The following is a 23,042-nucleotide window of genomic DNA, read 5'->3' on the forward strand; positions in this document are numbered from 1 at the left end:
AAACTATTTCACTGCAATCTGAAACTAAGCTGACAGCACCGGGGGGGGCTTTTTAAAAAGTAGGACTGTAATGCTGGAGGCAGGTATATACTGAACCGGTGGATAAAAATATACCTCAGAAATGGTCATTTAAAAAAAAATCTGAACTTTTTTGGGAAACATACAATCTCCAGAAAATCCACTACAGATTTCTAGGGTTTAGAAAAGACTGGGATTATTTTGGCCATCATGCATTTAACAACTACACTGCACATGACACAGTAATCCATTACGGTGTGGGGTTTTGGTTTTTTGGTCCTTTACTCAACACAGTGCCAGATCCAGTGAAATCAATGGGAATCTTTTAGTGGAAGTTAGATTCGTCCCAATATTTTTATAAATGACTTTTCCATTGATATTTCTTTTTAACAACCAAGTTTTGAGTTCAGGAAAGGAGCAACAGAATTTGAAATTATAATATAAACTATCTATTCATACTCAGAGAGGTCCTGACACTGCAGTTCTTTCTTGAGACATTGCACAGTTTTGCCTAAGTAAGGACTTCAGGAATGGGCCTAGATGTCTGGTCTTGTGAGGGTAAACAATTTCCTTTCTTTATTTTTTAAAGGAATAGCTTTTCAGTTTACTTTCAAGTAAAAATAATATTTCAAAGATGGCAATATTTTAGGGATATGGACTTTTATTAGCATCTCCCTCCACCACAGCCAAAATCATTTAAAAACAGACACGTGAAAATGATTGTGTTTATATTTATTGTCAGCAATACATCAGTTACATAAAAATAACCCATATGAAAATGTAAGTCTTGTTACATTTTCACATGCCATCTATATTAACTGAATAAAGTTTAGTGACAATATACACAAATTTGCAGTAGTTGTACGTAAACATTTTGTGCATTAAAAAAGAATATACATAATTTAAAAAATAAAAATGCATTACACAATTTACAAATTAACATTAACCAAAAAAAGTAAACATTCCTCAGACAGCTGCCTCCTTATTCTACAAAATAAATATTCAAGTAAATTAAGTTAGGCAAAATAAACTCTTAACTTTGGGTGAGCATGATTTACATAAAGGTAAAAGATTTCAGTTTCATCCAAGGTATATTTTACAGTGATTTATACAAAGTATTTAAGTGGGTCTTTTCATATTGTTAAATTGGAAAATGGACGTTATTACACTTTGGTGGCAGAAAGGGAATTTTAAAATGGGTGCATTGTAGCAAACATACAGAAGCTTGTGCAGTATCAGCAAAGCTTTGAAAATAAACTGCTCCAGGACTCAAAGCAGACACAGTAATCTAGAAACTACAGATTTTAAAGGAAATTACAAACCACCATACCAACAAGAAAATATCTACTCAGCTATTTTCTGAATGGTTTAGAGACACTTGATCACTGGAAACATTACTTTCACAAACTAACAAACTACAGTAGTGGCTGCTTTAGGCACTGGATTTGTAGAAGCACTCTGGTTTTTAAAGCAAATTACTCTTCATTCTATATGAAACTTTTTGTTTGTTTGTTTTTAACTGTTTCATAGTTATAGGACTTGACCACCTTTTGCAACTTTTAGATTTAAAGACTTACAACTCTTCTCATATCCTAAACATCTTTTTAAAATAATGCTTTTCTTCATAAAGAAAGAATAGGCTATTCTGGCTCAAGTTTTATGAAACACAGAATTTAATACAATTGCGGATCTGTACCAGCTCTTGATTTTCTTATCTCATAAAATACTTGTATGGATTGTAAAAGCCAAACACCCATTCTTTGTCTGTGTTTTAGCAATAGTAATTTTATATGGGGAGCAGCAAATGATAGCAAACCTTTAATTGGAAGTTAATTGTGAAGTTTTGGGTGTTCGGGTCACACAGGCTTCATGGTGAGCACTACAGTGGAGCTCCTGCTAAAAGACTAGCCAGTGTAACTAATAGTGGTAACTTGTTGCCAGTTTAAGAACCTTCTTCACTTATCCGCACGGAGATGTTAGCCTGAAACAATTCAACACCCAGAAATGGGCTTCCAAAGGTAATTAATTAATCAATCCATGACCAAGTTTAATCATCATATTTTTAAAGTTTTATTTGCAATTTGATAACTTTCCCACTGTCCATTTTTTGTCTGTCTGATAAAATAAGAACTAACTTTTTATTGTTTCTCACTCAAACACTTCAAAGAACTTAACTTTGTACATAGTTTTTTTTTTTTTTGCCCTAAGGTCTGTATGAAATGATGTAAGATTAAAGCCTCAATCTTGCAACTTGTTGTATGTAAGTGAACTACTGCTGCTGCAGCAAGGAGCCATATTGAGTTCTGTGGAGTGTTGGGCAGGTCTGGCAATCCACCAACAAGTTGCAGGATTGGGGTCTAAGGTCTGAAATTGAACCTGCACAAATGCCTATTGCTAATTGACACACTCATCTGTTCTTCTCATCTTACCTATGCATTAGGAGAAGATGATCAATATCATAGTGTGATATCAAAACACGGGTATTACCATATTCTACTTTTGATTTTTGAACAAAACGCACTGATTTCAATGACATGGAATAAGGACTCATGCCGCCCATTGATTTCAGTGGACACACGAGCCAGCCCAAAGTTGGCAAAGTGTGTAGTTTTACTGGCTGTACAAAAACTGGTGCTTGGGAGTGGTGCACAGGAATGGTGGAGGTTATTAAAAGATCTGAGAAACTAATACTGAACTTTAGACAACAATTTTTTTGAAAGGTTGCGTGATAAAGTCTTGTCATTATATTGCTTGGTAATAGCACAGTCATTTATATTTTTCTTTTAGGCTACATCTAGAAGCCACTCTGGTAGAGTAAGCCCTCTCGGGTCATGAGTCCTGTCTGTGACAGGTGTAGGTAGATACAATGGTAGTACAACATGCTTCATTTTGGAAGCATAACAGTGAAAAGCTATAGGGATGGACTAGGTAAAGAAATGAGTGGCAATGAACTGTTATACTACCAGAGTTGAGAAAAAGTTATCTGACTGTTTAGTGAGGCAAATATTTTGATATCCTTCATTAACCAGTACTTTTAAGAGTTTAGCTGAATAATTAAAGGTATAGATTACATCCAGTTATCCTAACTAAATGGAAAGTTTTGCATCGGCAGCCACAATGGCAATTATTTTGCTAGTGAGAGGAAAAATAAGCAACACGTTTTCTTCTTTTTAGCTGAACAAATAATCAGAATATTTCACTCAAGATGAGAGGGCAACCACTTTTCTTTTCTTTTCTTTTTTTAACAAAGTTAACAAATATAAAAAATCTAGTCATAAACAGCCTTCAAAGTACAATTAGAAACCAACTGGAGAATCTACATTTGTATAAGTAGATGGGGCAAGAAACTAGACACTTATATTACTGCCATGATATAGACTACAAAATGGCTGCTGTGATGAGAAACAGTGTATACAGTACATGTATTAGCTGATTCCATCCAGTCACAGTCCAAGCTGAACTCTACTCTCTTCAGGATTCAAGAACTTAAATGCCTACTTGACACTCCTGGCACAAGATGCATCATCATCCATTTTGAAAAGAGGCAGTTTCTATGGCAATACTAGTTAAGTGCATATCATGCTGCACTAATATAGTGCAAAAATTTGCCTTACATGTAGCAAAAAAGATGCAGGCAACAGTTTGAGAATTAGAGAAAGTAGAAACATATTGTAACTTTTACACCAGGTATTCATTTTTCCAGACAGTAATCACTATAAAATACTGAATCTGAGGATGTTTCCTTCCTAGATACTTGTGTATATGAGGCATTGATACTTTGGAGTGATAATAGAACAGTCTTGCAAGAGAATCTTTGCCCTCTGAAATGCAGGTTAACACAAGCTACACAATTGCCAAGATCCTGAACTTGTTCAGTCTTCTCAGTTAACATCTTATTAAGCGCTAAAATGCTCTTTAACAAGTATATAATTTGACAGAATAATACATATGCTTCAACTGAGTATATATGTTATGCTTGAATATAAAGAGTTATAGACAGCTTGGTTCAAACTCTTCATGCTCAGTGATTATACTTGGTTAATGGTGAAGGTAAGTCTGGCATCAGGGCTCTCAACTGTGAATACTAAGTCAGCCACAGTGGTTTGGAGACTGAGGTGGTTTTGACAGTTTCAAAAAACCACATGAATGTTTCCAATCTGCCAGAATTCTCTGTGCTCATGGCTTAGAATAAAGCAATAATGCCTTGAATATCCATGGGCACTATGAAAGCCATTCTTCTTTGTTTTATGGTGCAGTTCTTAGAAAACAAACAAAAAATGCCTAAAATCCACTCTGTAGCATGCCCCTGTGCCTTTGGACACCCTCTGATTTCAACCCAGCAATGTAGAATCCAGTTGTTGCAATGGAAAGTTATATTTTACATATCTGCATCTCCGTCATAAGCCAGTGTTAAAGGTTTCAGCCGATTGTTCTGCCTTCTCTGGGGTTTCTTTGGCTTTTTGCTGAAACAATAAAGTTATTAGAAAATAAATTCAGCTTTAAAAACCAACCTCTCTCTGTAAATGAAAAACTAATGTGGTATAGTAATTATTTATAAACTGGATGAATTGTTTGTAGGTAAAATCTAAGTGTATACATACATCCTCAGTTTCATCTGAAATAACCCCTTAAACATCCAAAAGCCGCAGTCTCTTTTAATACCAAATTTTCAGAGAGACTGAATGTTTGAATCTAGATTAGATTTTGGTTCTGATATATGGCTGTATCAAAACATGAATGTGGTGGGAAATTTTGCAGGATCGCACTATGGTGAGAAATGCCCAACATTTTGAATGGTGTTTTGCTTTCTGTGCAAAATGTTGGCTGCATCAAAACCACACCAGGCTCCTTCCAGTTGTAGATGTGATCTGGAACCTAAATATCTTAACCTCCCCTGAAATGTTAAGGGGTTCAGATTAGAGGTTCTGGCCCATCACTGGTGGTATTCTTTCATCATTAACTTGATGATCTGAATATGGTGCCTGAAATTAATCATTTACATCACATTATTGAATTAAATACCTGTTGCTATAACACACTATCGCCAATAAGAACTTATTGTCTAGTGCATCTTGGTACATCCTCCAAAATACATATACTTGCAGCAGTGAATAGATTAATTCTAAATGGTATCATCAGACAGGGAATGCCTATACTGTATGGATTCCCACTCTCTAGTTATCTTTACTTTAGATTTTAATTTAGTAGTGTTTTAAATCCATTCGACTCAGGTGTAAATATCTAAAATGCACAAACAAAACATACTCAATTCTCCTGCACTGGTCATCTTAGATTAATATACATAAGCCCTAATTGTTAGCTTCACTTGGGGCAGGGCATGAAGATATATTTAAACCACTCTTATACCACCCCATCCCAGCTCTGAAGTTCAATTTAGAGTTGTTTGAGGGCTATGCAAAGTTGCTTCATCTACCTATGTCCCCAAAAGGAGCCATTCCAGTGGTTAGGAATTGTTTGTGTTCCAGCCAAACACACTTTTTCCTGGCCATGTCACCTTCACCACCGGTGGGATCGCACAGAAGCTGCTATGTTGGGCCGAACCAAACCTGGTGATTCCCCCATACTGCAGGAATCCACGGGCAGCTGGATCTACCAGCTTTGCAGTGGTGCTTTGCACTAGTCTCGGCACAAAGCAACCACAGAGGCTAAGATCTGGCCCATAGCATGTAGAATAAATGTACAGGCACATTATACCTCAGGGTCCTGGTAAGTTGCTATGTCAACATTTGGTCACAAAATGTGGGCACTCCGATATACCTCCTGGACCATTCATAGGGAACAAACATTAGATTGGCCTTACCTGGCAACTTTTTTGAGGGCGGGGGGGATTGTTACACCTCCAAAAACACAGCTGCTGGGGTATTATTCTGGGTGTTAATACAGTAATTCTTAATGGAGACAAACTGAATGTCTCCAATGCAACTGCCTTTAAGTGCACACAACTACTAAAGACATCTTTAACGTGGCTCATTTGTAAAACAGTATTTTCCAGGCCTCAAGAAAGTTGTTAATCCACTGAAAAAATACACATAAGTAGCAACTGTCAGTAACCTCAATTTGGGCAAAAGCATATGCACACCAAACTCTGAAGACTCAATGTAGTTCCCATATCTGAATCAGATTCAGTGAAATGCTAAATCCACAGTCCATGTGACACTTGTTCATTTAGGAATAAATAAAGAACTCACCAGGCTAGATAGATCATAGAAACAATAAAGATGAGTAAAACAAATGCGCCAGCAGCTACGCCATATACCCAGGTCTTCAGCTTCCCATCTAAACGGAATGAATGTTAGTCGTTAGTTTACAGGTTAGTCTTGTTGCATTGCAGGCTTGAATGGCAATAATAATTGTCTGTACAGGCAGCATTAAAGCATAATATGTATAAGTGTTATTAGGTTACTCAGTTACAGGTTTGGTTAAAAACACTCTCAAGATGACAAGGCTGAACATTAGAGCAGTTTTGGTTTGATTTACAAGTGAGCACCGCGAATCATGAGCAGGACAGTCACCCAAAAGGCCCAGAATCTTGTTTGCATCTTGCATTGAGCGTGCACTCATGCTGTACTTTTTAATAGGCCGCCTGCTTATCAGTACAGAGCAGGTGGACACGAAAGAAACTGGGTGATGTGAACCTGCTCAACTGCAATCACAGACAAACTACCACCCTGTGTTAGTTTGTAAGGGGTAATTCTGCAGAGTGAGTGCAATTTTAAGTGTTGTACTCCTCAGTCAGGAGAAATGGGAAACACTTTTTAAGTGCAACTTTTATTTTGGCAAAATAATCTACATGTTCTCATTTTCACATTAATTTTTCTCTTTTTAGATAGCATTAGTGACCAATCTAGTATCTGATATAGTCTGTACTTTGTCTTGAGTACAACAGTTTTCCTTGCTGCACACCTAGACAATGATCTTCTGAGTCCTTCCTTTTTAATTGCATTGTTGGAACATCTTCCTTCCTCCCCGCTCCCTCCAAACTTATTGTTAGCCTGTAGTCTAAAGAAAAGCAGAAGTACAGTCTGCTGTTATCAAGAATCTTATATCTTCACAGCTCGGTTTTACATGCCTATAATTACAAGACATATCACATCCTCCTCTTTTCCCCTGACGTCAAACAGGCTCTAACAGCCCCAACTGAACACCCCTCTCTTCTGAGGAGAAAGAGGGAGAAAGCTGCTCTAACTCTCTAGTGGGTTTTGGCTGAATGCTTGGAATAAAACATTTCATAATCTGAGGTTCCCTGCTTAGATCAGAAGTGTTCATAATGCACTGTCCCTATTTGACTTTGGGGAAACTTTGCAACTCCTGAAATGTGAAGATGGAAGCTGACCTAGCAAAGATTCTGTGACCTGCTGAGCCCCAAGATGGATTTCAGAAAAGGTCAAAGAGAAGGAAGTATTTATTCACATGTCCTTTTAAAAAATAGGTTTAGGTTTGAACTAGCTCAGAAAAAATACATCCCACCTGCCCCTAAAGCGAATCTAATATTTGAAAACAAATTCTTATGCAGTAGGCTGACTAGAACATATATACCCACATGGATTTTCTTGTCAATGCACATGTGATACCTCCCAATCACATTTGTATGAATTATTTTACACACAAGGGTCAAATTGTGCCTTGACTATACCACATACATTCCCAGTACTGTCAGTAGGATGGTATGGGGTGTAATGTGTGTGAGGGCAAAATATGCCCATGGAGGATAGAACTAACCACGCTCTATTTATGTGGCGTTGTTTTCAATATCATACCAAGCACGTATTGGTGAAATTGTGAGCTTCAAGCCAACCCTTTATAGAACTTTGATAACTTCATAGAACCAAAAAGCTATTTCAGTGAAGGTTACAATGGAGCTTTTTACAGCTTAATAATGATAAATGTAGTCACACTGAGTTTGCTTCCTAAACTTCCCAGTAGCCTTCCCTGCTGCTGCATAGGTAGGTACACAGATTTTATACTATCTAACCACCCAGGGGCTGGCAGTCATGCAGACTACTTGATTTAGACTAATTAATAGAAAAGCATTTTCGCTGGATTAATGTAATGGAGCTAATAAAACTTAATAACCTGAAGCAATGAAACAACTGATCCATTAAAGATGGACTGAGGCAGTAGATTTGCCCTGACTTATCCAATATTGGAAGTGATAGCAATTCAGATTTCATTATGATTAAAGTGTTCAATGTCTTCCTTACAGGGTTACTTATATTCAGCAAGGTGGGAGGTAGCGGGGGGGGAGGGGGGAGAGGAGGGAAATCATTTACAATTTCTGATATTTTGTTAATCTACAGCTAAAACCAAAGTTCAAGTTGTATAATGTTATCTGGAAATTTTCAAAAAACTGTCTATGATGATTCTTTCAGAACTAGGTGGAATAATTTTTAGAGATGGGAGTATTGGTTTAGATAAAATAAGAATGATCTAAATGTTCAATCAAAATCGGAACTGAATCAAGTAAACCTGAACCTTATTCAGTATTCAAAACATTTGCTTGCTTTTTACTTTTGCTCCCATCTTCCTGGTTTTCACCAAAAGTGGAATTACTGAAACAACAGAGACTGTTTCCGTGCTGTTCATGTTTCACTTGCGGTAACTGGTATTTCCATTTTAGCTGAAATCAGGAAGTACTGGAAATTTTGTAGGGATGAACATCCAAGTGTCTAGATGTTTATTTGAATGGAATTTTCTCTCGCTTTGGGGTAATAATAGCTATTAGTTGAGATTTTAGGTCAGGTCAGTTGGAATGGGAAGCCACATCAAAGAATTTCATCAAACTTACTTTAGAATTACAGGGAATGAGGTAGCATGTAAGAAAGATGAGGCACTTGTTTATGGAAGCATGGTGTTTTGATTAAAGTTCTTTTCATGGTGGAGCAGTACTTAAAAATACCGACTCTTTGGGGCAGGGACTATATTTTTGTTCTGTTGTACAGTGGCTAGCACAATGGGGTCCTGGTCCCTGACTGGGGCTACTTGGTACTACCACAATACAAAGAGCAACTATTGTGTAGTTCTAAAAAGATCAGGCTAGAAATGTAGTTGCATCAGATCAAGACAATCTGTTCATCCAACATGTTTCTATAGTTCTCATCACTGTAGCATTTAAGTGGTGATGCAGATACTTCTAGCTGAGATGTTTGAGAACATTATAAGTGTAATAAAACTTTCAGATGAAAACCTGACCTGATAAAATATTTACATCTTCTACAAACCACAACCACACCAGTGGTATCAGTGGGGAAAAAAGGCATCCAAGTCCTTGTAGTTTTTAGAGAGTGTTCTGACCTCCTGACAGTTATATCAGTCATATTTTTGACCCCAATTGCCTAATCTGATATCCAGTAAGTGCTGCGAACTGTGAATATTTCCCAGGCCTTTCACAGTATTTTCCCTCTACAGTATTTCCAGTTCTTCTCACTGGAAAATTTCAAACAAGTAGTATCAGGGAAGAAAATTCTATCCCTTCTGTAATATACAGTTTAATTAAATATACTGATGCAGCAGCAGCAAAGGGTGGGGTTACTTATGTCTCTTCCTTTTTGTTCAATCCTTGCAGATGACTGCCTCCTTAAATAAACGTTTAATGACTTTTGGCATCAGAACAGCTTAAATTCCAAATGCTGTGGCAGTACTTAGCATCATTAACTGCTCAAGTAATGACTTCACCTGGCCCGAAAGGCTGCAGAAACCAGGTCCTTCCTCGTCCTGACTGGTTACTGGATGGCTGGGTGGGGTTCACAGCTCGACTGGTTTTCACATCTCCTTTTTTGTCCTCCATAGTGGGGATCACTACCACAGGGATGAGTGTGCACTCCTCGAGTGTGCCATCAGAGGACATTACTTCAGTGTACCCTTCTTCACAACCACACGTTCTAGTCTGTAGGGAACAAGTGTTTTACACTGTGTAGCAGAAAAACACAGCTCTCCGAGTGCTATAAATCATGACAACATTGATGACTGGAAGAGAAGATTGTTTTGATGAGCACTAGCCTGGAGGGCACCTCTGGATGTATTTGTGTGGCATCTCCTATTGAATCAAAGCAGTGCAGTTTACATATTTAATGGGAAGGATTAATGATTTGAGGTTGATTAAAAAAATTAAACACTAGTGAGAGCTCTGAAAATGCTTCAGTAATCATGATTCTATTGTGCAAAATATTTTGAAAACTAATGAGGAGCTATGTACTATTTTTCATATATAAAGGCTTTTAGCCTTCACTATTTTTGTGTTGTAGTGTACAGTAAGAGTACTGAAACAACATTGTTCCAATGCAGTGACACGTACCTCGCTACAGTAAGAATGGGGTTGACTGCACGGTGGGTTACATGACCTGTCAGCATCTGGTTGGCGCATCACTAAACAGCCCCCTGTAGGACACAAAATCAGATTTTGACACAATAGCACCTCACCCCCGATGAAATTACTGACTTCAGCCATGAAATGGTACTTGATACAGCATGTCACAAGGGACCATTTTTTTTTTAATCACAAGGAACTTGCTTGCTTGTGTGAATTTAGGATGATACTACTGTACCAAAGCAGGAGGAGGATAGCTTTCTTAGTCCTGCATGAATTCTTGTAGGCAGATTTATTTGTATTGATCTGTACTTTAGAAGAAGGTGCTTGACATGCCAAATACTTTTATGTACCTTTTATGGATTGCTCAAGCCACAGTTAATGCTTGTGTGTGTGTTTGGGGGGTGGGGGGAAGAGACATTTTGTTTTTCAGGGTGTAATCATGTTCTTGTATTCATGGCTCTAACTAGTACTTACATGACACCCATGAGAAACATTATGTAATTTTTGTACAGGGTGCTTTATATGGGGAAACATTAAAGTTCTTTTTTTTCTTCTGCATATTTTGTCTTTCTCCATTAATTTGTCTAAAAGGTCAAACTGATCCCCCAATTTGTCATTGGCTATTTGGTTTCCACCACTCTCTAATTTTCTAAACACTGGGTGGGGGGTCGGGAGGAAGACGGAGTCACTATGTATTTGGTGCTCCCTTGCCCGTTATAAAGCAGCTGTTATGGGACAGGTTTCCTGAGGGGGAAAATGTTCTAAAGGAGTAAGGACTGAGAGCAACATAAATATTGAACCTTTGACATTAAGAGCTCAGTTTTTCCAATCCTTTGCTCTTAATGGAAATCTTCACTCTTATTGCTACAGGCTTATGTATAGTGCAGAGTTATTGTTATGGACCAATACACACGATCAGGCTTTCAGTATCATTTCAGCCATAACCCTTTGACTTTATTCAGAATAAATGGCTATTAGACAGCTTCCTTCTGTCCTGGAAAAGAGGGCGGTGTACCAAGCAGTTTAACATTTTTACATTTAGAGGCCACCCAATGCAACCTGCCTGCACTATGTCCCAAATTTCCCAAAGTAATTACACCCTTATATTGGTGTGAAATGATGATGAAATCCTGTTAAGTGACTATGGTCACTCCCACAGAAGATGCAGTTAGATGCAGTTATATAAAGCCAGGTGTTAACAGGAGGGCTGATGATGAATAAAGGAAACCCTGCCATAAGAAATGTTCCCCACCCATAGGGAATAACATTTTACACTCTGGTGTGTGTACCAGACACATGCCTGCAAGCACCCATGTAACAAAGTATCAGTCATCCTGAGAGCTGCAGAAGAAAAGAGCTGCCTCATCACCCATTTCAATTTGAGTTAATGAATCTTTGAAAACACCATCCTAAATGAATAAAAAACAAACAAACAACTACTCAGAACTATATTGTGACAGGCTAAATAAAATCTGAGTAAATACATACAAATGGAAATATAATTTACCATGCAACATTTGAATATATATGAATAAAAATAAACTATTTCAGATCCAACCAAGTGATATGGCAGCTGCAAAAAAATACAGTACTCTAGCAACAGGTTGACACCGAGCCACATTCTGTCCTTACAAGAACATATGCAATCCTACTGAAATCAAGGCCAAGGGGCAATGTCTGTATCTGAGGGCGGATTTGATCTCTTAATGAGATCGATGGATGGTACTGTAAAGCATACCCAACACTTTGAACATATATTTGTTGGACCTAAAAGTTCCCTATCTGATCCTTAGTCTTCTGTGTTCAATGCATAAGAGGCCCTCTGGGGAAAGTACTTAAGCATTCCTGAAGTACCATTGGTCAACCAGACAAGTGCTTTGCTCCATCAGGGCCAGAAGCCCATATAAGATTTTATTTAGAGCTGGGTGGAGAAAAGTGACCCAGTTTTGGAGGACTTCTGTATTTCCAAATTTGGAACAAATCTTTCTAACTATAAGGATAATTAAGTATAGGACTAGGTTAGTAAGAGAGGTTATGAAATCCCTGGCAATGGAGGTTCTTAAGAACCGGTTAGACAAACAGCTGTCAGGGATGGTCTAGGTCCTGCCTCAATGCAGGGGGATGGCCTAGATGACCTCTCAAGGTCCCTTTCAGCCCTACATTTCTATGATAAAACCCAAAGCATTTAGAAAGTTTCTGTGAAAGGGAACACAGCCCTGGCCCTGGGGCAGTCGGCCCTGGAGCCATGAACTCTGGAAGCCCGGGGCTCCTGACTCCAAGGCAGGCCAGCACGCAGACTACCCACAGCTTTTGACCCACAAGCCTGGGACCTAAGCAGGTCAGGTCAGCTGACAGGAAACCAGGCAGATAATCATCATTAGCACCAGAATAAACCAAATCAAAAGAATAAGATGTACCCCTCCCCCCAAGACTTTGTTTACAACCTTACAGCTCCAAAATGGATTCAATTTTACAAAGCACTTTATAAGTATCCAAGGATACTAGTGCATGGCATAAATTAAGGAAAAAATGTACATGACCAAATTACTGAGATTAAAAATTGCTTGACTCTAGTAGCTGCTAACACAATTTTGTATGGATTTGTAATATGCATACAGACTTGGCCTGCAATACCCAGTGTGAAGAGGATGCATTTTAACATTTTTACAAATGCCGATTGATACTTACACAAGAGACTTGATGACTCCAAAGGATTATTAAGCATCTTGTGGTGACAATACATGGATTAGTGTTCCAATGACATGACAGACAGTAACTGTTACTTCAGAATCATTCAGATCTGTCATGTCAACAATCCATGGATTAAAATTCCATTTGTATGCGTTCAGTTGATTGACACTGATTATGTGCTTATTAAATCATATAAATAGTTTAAAAAATTAAGACTAAGTAAAGCTCTGAATCTGATGTACCCACATAAAGAAAACAGACTACATTTTTCTTCAAGTCAGAGACCTCAGAACGTTACTTAATTTACCCTTTTGTACCTGGCTATTACACCACAAATAGCAAAATACACACAGTAATGTTTCTCATACTACTTTAGCACCTTGGTGGAAAAGAATGAATTAAACTCATTAATTTAACTCACGGGCCTTATGTCAGATTCTTATTATTTGAACATCTTATAGACCATGAAGCTGTCTTTCTCCCTCTGTGCATGCATGCATATGTGTATATATTAAACACACACATATATATTGCATGCATACATGCTATACATATTTGTATGAAAAGATCTTTGTGTAATATGGAAACCATTGAGATTTGAAATCCTAAAACTGGTGGAGGATAAACATTTTAGACAAGTAGAATGTAAAATAGTCAGTCTGCAATGAGGAAGATATTATTTTATAGTTACCCTCTAGCAGTAGGTTTTGCATAGTGTCATCAGTCGAGTTTTGGAAAAAGGTTTTTCAAGTACTTCCAGCCATGGAATAATATGATGATTTGAAATAAAACTTTGCCAAATAAAGATCATAAAATAGTAATAATACTGAATTTTTAGTTACTCTTTATTGTTACTGGAAAATATAATATCTGATAATTATTTGCAAATCCTTTTACAAGAGCAGCAATTTCTCCACTCCTTTTTATTCTTTCATGGCACGATTGAATTCTATGTAAGAAAAATAAAAATAATAGTTACCTGTAACATTTAATCCATCTGATCTTTGGCACCATACTGTCCGAGAAGACCCCTTCCATGGGCTAGCCATCCACTTGTATTCGTGACACTGACCATCTGAATGTAAAATATGACACTAACAGAAATACTGTACAAATCCCCGGGAAAATGCAATGTTACTTAGCGTTGACAGATCAGATCAGACATGTAAATAAAATTACAATCCAGGGGAAAAAAACTGTTTTGTTATATGCAAATCTTATTTTTATGCAGTTTTGGAGACAGTTCAAATAAAACAATACATCAAATATGCTTCTGAAACTATTGTAACTTTGTTCTCCTTTCTCTCTGTTTTCATATTGAATAGCTATCTCTATTGCAATAATTCTATCTACAGCAGAAGTATCTAGCACTAGAAAACTGTATTGGTTCTCTTCTTGGATAATTTTCATTAATGCTAATGGGAGTTACATGAGTGCAAAGCAGAAATGGATTACAAATGTATGACTGTGTCCTGATTACTTAGGGCCACCATATTGTCCTTGAACTGGGAGCACACAACTACTGTTCACTGCCCGCAGCAAGTGCTGCGCATGGCTCAAGGGCAGTAAATGTCACTTAGGATATGTCTACATTAGAGCTAGAAGGTGTAAATTCCAGAAGTACATTTCTAGCTCGGACAGAGCTGGTGCAGGGATGCCTCTGGAAGCTGACACGTACACCTTCCAGCTCTAGTTTAGCCAGGCCCTTAGTGTTTTTAAACACTCCATAAATATTATGCAAAGAGATTGACACTTTTTAACCTATAGACCTGACACTCCTTACATTTGTAAATATCTATGATGATTAACTGAAATAAAGCACTTGTGAGAAATAAAGAAATGACCCTAAGGACTGCTGAGCCCTAACCTTTGTTTAAAGGAGAGATCACTGGACTGGAAGTCAGAAGACTGCGTGGGTGAACTTGGCCAAAAGTTACTTCATCTCTTGGTGCCTCTCTGTTTCCTTTCTCATCCTTTGCCTATTTAGGCTGTGAGCTCTTGGACCCAGGGACTGTCTCTTACAATGTGTGTGTACAGTGCTTAGACAATGGGGTCCGTCTTTGGTGCAGCCTTTAGGGACTACTGTAGTAGAAATGGTCTTTAAATTAAATAGCAGCCCACAGTAATTATTTAAGTAGGGAACAAGCCATTATTTCCCTTTTAGTTGCAAAATCCAGTGCTAAGTAGGTGGAAGGTGGGAGTGACCAGTAGATGGGTGGGGTGCATGATTTTGCTTGCCTATTAAGGGTGACATTTATATTGTTTCTAAACTTGCAGCACCCACCAGTAGTAGTGATAGAAACCAAATAACTATTAGGACTCCATCAATCATTTCAGGTTCTATCCTTCAATGTGCTCAGCACTCTGGCCCTGATCCAGCTAAGAATGTGATTAACTCTAGTGCTCTCATTTGTACATGTCTGTGGAGCGATAAGATGTTGCACTCTTACTTTAACGAGGTTGATAGGTTACTCCTGAAAAAGATGGTTTTATGGTTTAGGCATTGGACTGGAACTCAGGAGCAGAGCTGGGCCAATAAAGGAAGGTTTACTTACCTTACGGTAACTAAGTTTTTCAAGATGCGTGATTCCTATGGGTATTCACTGGGGGTACACATGCGCTCAATGCAGCCGAGACCAAAAAACTCTTCAATAGCAAAAAGAACGAAGAGTACTTGTGGCACCTTAGAGACTAACAAATTTATTTGGGCATAAGCTTTCGTGAGCTTATGCCCAAATAAATTTGTTAGTCTCTAAGGTGCCACAAGTACTCCTTGTTCTTTTTGTCGATACAGACTAACACGGCTACCGCTCTTCAATAGCGGTGTCTGTTGGTCTATGCCTGCACCCTTATACCTCCTGGTGCTCTGAACTGAGGGCATAACGGGCATTGTGGACTGGCCATCCCTTTAGTCCTTACTCTACTCTACCACAAACAACGTGAGGATGTGAGCAGAAGGGAAGGAGGGTGGGTCGTGGAATACCCATAGGGACCACACGTCTTGAAGAACTCCAGTTACTATAGGGTAAGTAACCGCTCTTTGGTCCCTATGGATATTCACTGTGGGTGACTCTCAAGCAGTGCTCATTGAGGAGGAGGGTGCAAGGAAATGTTCTGCACCACAGATCGCTGGATCACTGAATCAAAAGAAACATCCTCTGCAGAAGCCTGAACCAGGGTATAATGCTTAGTGAAAGTGTGAATGGAGCCCCAAGTCACTGCCCTGCAGATCTCGTAGGAATGCCAACAAGACAGCTTGGGCTATGGTTGAATGAATCCTGAAAATCTGAGGTGGAGGGGTATCAATAAGTTCATAGTAAAGGAGGACACAACTGGAAATCCATTTAGAGAGGTTTGGGAAGAGGTTGCTTTCTTCCTCATTTTCTCAGGCTTGGTCTACACTACCCCCCTAATTCGAACTAAGGTACGCAACTTCAGCTACGTGAATAACGTAGCTGAAGTCGAAGTACCTTAGTTCGAACTTACCTTGGTCCACACTCGGCAGGCAGGCTCCCCCGTCGACTCCGCGGTACTCCTCTCGCCGAGCTGGAGTACCGCAGTCGACGGCAAGCACTTCCGGGTTCGACTTATCGCGTCCAGACTAGACGCGATAAGTCGAACCCAGAACTTCGATTTCCAGCCGTCGAACTAGCTGGTAAGTGTAGCCAAGGCCTTAGATATGGAGATGAAGAACCTCAGAGGCTTCCAAAAGGGCCTAGTCCGGTGCAAGTAGAAGGCTGGAACCCTGTATACATCCAGGGAGTGTTGCTGCTTGTCCTTCCTATTATTATAGGCTTTGGGTAGAAGATTAGGCAGGTGATCTGTTTGGTTCAGGTGAAGTTAAGAAGGAACCTTTGTGATGAAATTGAGATGCAACCTCAAGAATACTTTATGCCTATGAAACACCATGTAAGGAAGATTTGCCATAAAGGACCCAAGCTCACCCACTCTTCTAGTAGAGATGATTACAGTTAGGAAGAAGGCCACTTTCATAGACAAGTGTAGGAGGGAGCAAGAGGCCCAGGGGTCGAATGGCAGGTTCACGAGAGCTGATACCACCAAGCTCAGGTCCCAGATAGGAGCAAGTTTTAATAGCGGTGGAGGATGAAAGACATTAATAGCTGAAAAATGTACATGCAGTGAACTGATGGATAGGCCCAATTTCTTAAAGAGAGAAGACAGCACAGGATAAGAGCGACCCCAGACTCCTCGTGGGGGTAAGTGATACTGCTGACACAAAGTGGAGAATTGCTTCCATTTGGCAATCCATGTAGAGAGTTTCCTGATACTATTAAGGATGAACTAGACCTCTTGTGAACACATTCTCTCTAAATTCATTGTCCATCCAGAAACCAGGCTACGAAATGGTGGGACACCGAGTTGGGATGAATGGTCCTGTCTCTATTCTGAGACAGGAGACACGGATGTGCTACTCCCCCACCCTCATTTCTGGAAACGCAGAGCTGCCCAGCTTGGAGGCTGTGTCTGGGGCTCCATTGACTCTGCAGCTGAATGCAGCACTACCAATAGGGTAATCTGATGCTGGATGCACCAATTCCAGGTTGATTGTATCCCTGCAGAGTTGGGCAAATTTTGCTCCCCCTTATTTAAGTAGTAAACTAGTCACAATGTCTGACCTGATGCAGAAGTGCATGGACTGGATGAAGGAAAACAATATCTTGCATGCTTTGTGCATTTCCCAAACTTCAAGAAGACTGATATGTAGCGTAGACTCTTGTGGAGTCTAGAAACCCTGAGCTGTATGGTTCTCCACATGTGCTCTCCATCCCATTAGGGAGGCATCCATAATGAGTGTTTCTGTGGGCAATGCAGGAATAAAGGCAACCCTACATAGACATTGTCCTTGGTTTCCCACCAGGTGAGTGACATCAGGACACTCTGAGGAAGCGCGACTTGTTTGTCCAGGAAGTTCCTGCTCAGAGCATAGATCATCTACAACCGTGCCTGGAAACACCACATGCAAAACCTTGTGAAGGGGGTCACGTAGGTGCTTGAGGCCATATGGCTTAGCAGGACCAGGCAGAACCAGACAGTCAGCTGGGGGCTTAGTCAAAGTTGGGTGATGAAGTCCCTCATTGGAAAGAATCTGTCTTGAGATAAGCTAACTTTGGGTGTAATCATGTTCAGATTTGCGCCAATAAATTCTAAAACTTGTGTGGGTTTAAACTGGACTTTTTTGGATTTACCTGAAGTCCCAAGCAGTGAAAGAGGTTGAGTTGCACTTCCTGATACAACTGCCCCATGAGGAGCCAATTGTCCAAGTAGGAAATATTGGGCTGCTTAGTTGACACAGGTATGCATGGACAGTACCTGTGTAAAAACCCTCAGGGCTGTCAAGAGATCAAAGGGAAGCACTCTATATTGGAAGTGCTTTAGGCCCATTGTAACCCACTGGAGTATCCTGTGCACTGGGTGAAGGTCTATATGAAAATAGGCATCCTTCACAATGAGAGGTGCACCAGGCAACTTCATTTAGGGAAGGGATTATTAGGGCCAATATAATTATCCTGTAACTTGAATGGTGAATGAAGACATTTAGCTGTCTGAGGATGGGTTTCCAGTCCTCCTCCTTTTGGGGGATGACAAAATATTTGAAGTAAAAGCCCTTCCCCTTGTGTTGGGGGGTGGGTACAGGCTTCATTGCTCCTACCTGGATTAGGGAGTCCACCTTCTGTCTGAGAATCCCCTGAGAAGAGATGGGAAGGGAGGTTTGGAGAAGGAGCAACAAGGAATTTTATTGGATAGCTGGTTCAAGATGGTTTCAGAGTAACAGCCGTGTTAGTCTGTATCCGCAAAAAGAAGAACAGGAGTACTTGTGGCACCTTAGAGACGTTCAAGATGATGTCCGAGACCCATTGTCTGGTGTGATATGCTGCCAACACTGGGAGGAAACAGGCCAGGTGGACACTGAAGTGGGGTTGGTACAGAGAGTGATGGTGCTCAAGTGTCCCATCCAAATGTCTTATTGGTGGGTGGATAGGACTGAAGAGGGTATGGTGGGGGTGCTGTTTGTCTTCTATGCTGCACCCTCTGGTGCCTCTTAGGAGTCTCGGGGCTCATCTACACTGGCAAGTTTTGTTGCCAAAAACTGCCTTTTGGCAACAAAACAGCAAGAGCGTACACACTACAATGGGGCTTTTGTAGCGAAAAATGCCCAGTTTTAGCGACCAAACACTTCCACCCCTACGAGAGACTTGTCTTTTCTCCTCCCTTTATTGTCAACAAAGAGCCAGTGTGGACACTGCTGATTGTTTTGTCGACAGAACTGGCTTCCGCCAGTATCCCACAATGCCTGCCCTGATCACTCTGCTCAATGTTTTGAGCTCTGCTGCCCTGCAATGCCCGCCCAACTCCGAGAAATATCTGTGTGCTGCTCCGTTTGGGGAACAAACAAAGAGAAAATCATTGGAATGCTCCTGTTCTGCCCTGCACTAGGAACGCAGCAGCAGTCTGCCTGCTGCTGCGGGGTGGGGTGGGGTGGGGGAGGAGGAGAGGACAGACTGCTGTGATGCTTTGCGATTCCTCAGCATGGAGAGCTCACAGAGCTATTCATGATGCTGCTCTCGGCAGCTGAGGGGACTGTTGGAGAACTCGGAGAGAATCCCAAGATGCACAGCGATCAGCTCTTCCTTCCCACAACACTGCACTGTGGGATACATACCCACGGTGCATTGCTCACCCTGTCGATGACGGTGTCCCCAGTGTGGACATGAGCTGTCGACAGAGGGAGCAAGCGTGAACACCCTTTGACGATTATTGTTTTGTCGACCTTTGGATGTAAACATAAGTTTTGTCAACAAAACTTGGTAGTGTAGACAAGCCCTCATAGGCTTTCTGATGATAAAAAGCTAAGGGGTCAGATAGTACCTATGAGGAAATGCCCTACACTATTTCCTACAGGGTGCCAAGGTGTATATCCTGATGAGCAGAATTTCGCAGCAGAGTCCTTGAAGCAGTGATCGGTTTTCTCACTAAACAGGTTATCGCCCACAAAGAAATGGTATACAGGTGTCCATTGCTAGGATTGGATCCAAAAGGATTGGTGCAAATTGCCAAGTCCTGAAGAAGGGCAGATCAAGACCAATGTTCCCTCTAATTTTTTCCATCCATGTGCGGAATAAATTTTGTTATGTGCACCGAGATATGTGCGGATGTGCACCATCAGTAGAAACAAAAAACCTAGATATAAGCTATATTTTTTAAAAGTTATCATAGGGATAATTACTCCATACAGGACTGGTTAGGCATTTTAGTACTCACTACTCAAAGAATTAAATTTAAGTGTAAGAGAAATAAAGATTATTAAATTTATAGACCAGTCAAAACACTAAAATAACAACACTTTGAAAGAATAAAATTACAGAGAATATATGTGCATTGCAGGAAGTACCAAGAAAAAACAACAACAGTACATGTAGTGTTGGGAGGTGAGTGTGAAAAAGGGAGAGAGAGACAGTTTATGTGTGTATGACACAGAGACAGTGTGTGTGCTGGCTGCTGGGGAAAGCTGTGCGCTGTCTCTTCAAGACACTCACTGAAAGCTCTTCTGCTCTGTTGTCTCCCCTACCTGGCTCTGCGGAGATAGGGTACAGAGGCAGGGGGCAGAGTCTTTTTCTGACTGCGTTTATCATTACCCTTATCATGCCTCCATTTAATCAAATTGTTGGCCTTGCTGGAAGAGTCCGAGCTAGAGAGTGCCAGCTTTGGAGAGATGCCACCTGGAGACTCAGGCCGGTGAGATGAGGAGCGGAGTGGTCCAGGATCAGATTGGGGCCTCAGGGAAAGCTCAATTAAATGTCTGTGGAATCTGAACTCCTGAGACTGCCTAGTAGAAGGGGGTAAGGAGCAGCAGATATCACACTTCAGAGGAATGTATGATTCCCCAAGGTAATACAGGTAGCTCTCATGAGTGTCACTAACTGGGAAGACCAGGGGACAGCACAAACAGGATTTGAAGCGTGGTATCTTGGGCATACTAGGTTCCTCCCTGAAAGTGGAGGAACAAGGCAGGAAATCCCCCCAAACTCCAAACTATCTGTCTAGACCAACTAAAGCAAACTATCTACAAAATTTTTTTTACAAAGTCGAAGTCTGAGTGGGACCACTAGAAAGGCTATGGACAAAATGGGTTCTGTCCCAGACAGCAAACAGTAAACTGGTCAGGTGATTGGTCCATGCTGCTCCTTATACCCTCAGCTTAGACCAGTTTAGAGTAGGGTGCCGGCATGGACCAACAGACACTGCTTTTGAAGAATCTTCTGGTCTCATGGAGAGCATGTAGGCATAGGGACCAGTACTCAAACAAAATCTGACCTTTCCATCCTCTGTCAGTTTCGAAAAGTAAAAAAAAAAAATAAAAAAAAATTAAACAAAACATTTAGTTCAACACAAAACAAAACAAATCCTTTTGCTTTCAAGATTTTTTAATTTTTATAAAATTGGAGGAAATTTTGATATGAAAAATTGTTTTGCCTTGAAAAATCAAATATTTCAAAAGTGTTGAAATGTTTGGCAAATTCAGCAGAATTCATGAAATGCTTCAGCTGACCTGAATCTCCATTTTTTGTCAGAAAGCTTAGTTAAAAAAATTCACCCAGCCCTACTCAGCAGATTTGGGTGGAAACCCCACCTATGCCACAGATTTCCTGTGTGACCTTCGACATGTCACTTAATCTTTCAATTCCTCTTTCTGTCTCCATTACTCATCTGTAATACTTCCTTTCTCTCTCCTTTGTCTGTTTTGTCTATTTAGATTGACAGCTCTTTGGGCAGGGAATGACTCTTGCTATGAATGGGAACAGCACCAAGCACAGTTGGGACCCACTGGTGTTATTGACAGATAATTAATAAAATAAATAATAGTACAAAGAGAATGAGAGAATATAGTGAATTTTGGTTTTGTCACTTCTGTTAAACATTGAGGCAGAAATACTACTGGTTAATAAGTTTTGCTATAAATGAAAATCAATTATTGAGGAAAAAGAATTAAAGACATTTTGAAAAAAAATTAACATGAAATTTAAGAATTGACTCTAGAATTAAAATATAATGGGAGATTGGCATAGATTTGTGAAATTTTTGGATAATATTACAAAGCAGCTGTCTATGCAATTATTAATATTTGCAACATTTTTCAACCTCACAACCAAAATTTGGCCAAGAAAAAGTCTTATTCATCTTACATTAAAATAATGGTCACCTATTTTCTGTGTTTTGATACTCACCGTTACATGATCTTGTTTCCAAAGCCTGTTCTGGACAGAGGTGTTGGTTCTCTAATTCCTGAATGATCACTGCCCGGGATCGGACTTGTATCCCTCCAAAACCAAGATCTTCTCCATTAACACAGGTCAGCTGACAAAGGCTCCATTCTGACCATTCTTTCAAGTAACAATCACCTGTCCAACAACAATGATGTAACAAAGCTGAAGAGTTGATACATGGGCAGTTCTGAATACTACCTGTAAAGGCCATAGAAAGTTCTGATCCAAATAATATCTTTTAACTCTGCCTCATTAATTAGTAAAGAACATTTCTCCTTTTAGACCCATACTTACCTTCAACCTATGAAAATATAGGTGACAGAACACCTGCTTATTTTAATTTCTGTACAAAAGAAATTGAAGTGTTACAAAACCCTATTTATGCCGAAGCATTTCAAGCAACTGTAGCATTTCCATAGCATTACTAAGTTGCTCATTTTCAGTCTCTGACAAAAACTTTATTCAACGTTTGGCCTTTCACAAATGGAAAGGCACTCTATGTTGTGCTCCAATCTAATTTTCCACATTATCTTCATGATAAACTGCACTTTCTATAAGCTTAGAAGAAGCCAATGTATATAAAGCCAGTTGGAAAGTAAAGGTTAATTCTTGCTCATTCTGCTCACTTGTAGTAAACAGGTCATTATTATTTAAATGTATTAGGGAAGTAGACTGGAAAAAGCTCTTACTGTGGGGAACATTTCTTGTCAGAAATGAGATTG

General features: G+C 39.8%; 1 protein-coding gene across 1 annotated transcript in view; it reads right to left on the reverse strand.

The window, feature by feature from the left end:
* Positions 1-735: 735 nt before the first annotated feature.
* THSD7A (thrombospondin type 1 domain containing 7A) overlaps positions 736-23,042 on the reverse strand; it is a 539,203-nt gene continuing 516,896 nt past the window's right edge. The window contains exons 25-30 of the mRNA XM_042856716.2: positions 22,282-22,455; positions 14,016-14,111; positions 10,331-10,413; positions 9,712-9,922; positions 6,228-6,315; positions 736-4,481 (exon numbers count right to left, since the gene is read on the reverse strand). Of these exons, the coding sequence (XP_042712650.2) occupies positions 4,397-4,481; positions 6,228-6,315; positions 9,712-9,922; positions 10,331-10,413; positions 14,016-14,111; positions 22,282-22,455 (737 nt within the window). The 3' untranslated portion in view covers positions 736-4,396. The remainder of the gene's footprint in view (positions 4,482-6,227; positions 6,316-9,711; positions 9,923-10,330; positions 10,414-14,015; positions 14,112-22,281; positions 22,456-23,042) is intronic.

This window comes from Chrysemys picta, chromosome 2 (genome assembly GCF_011386835.1).
Source record: "Chrysemys picta bellii isolate R12L10 chromosome 2, ASM1138683v2, whole genome shotgun sequence".
Taxonomy (NCBI): Eukaryota; Metazoa; Chordata; order Testudines; family Emydidae; genus Chrysemys; species Chrysemys picta.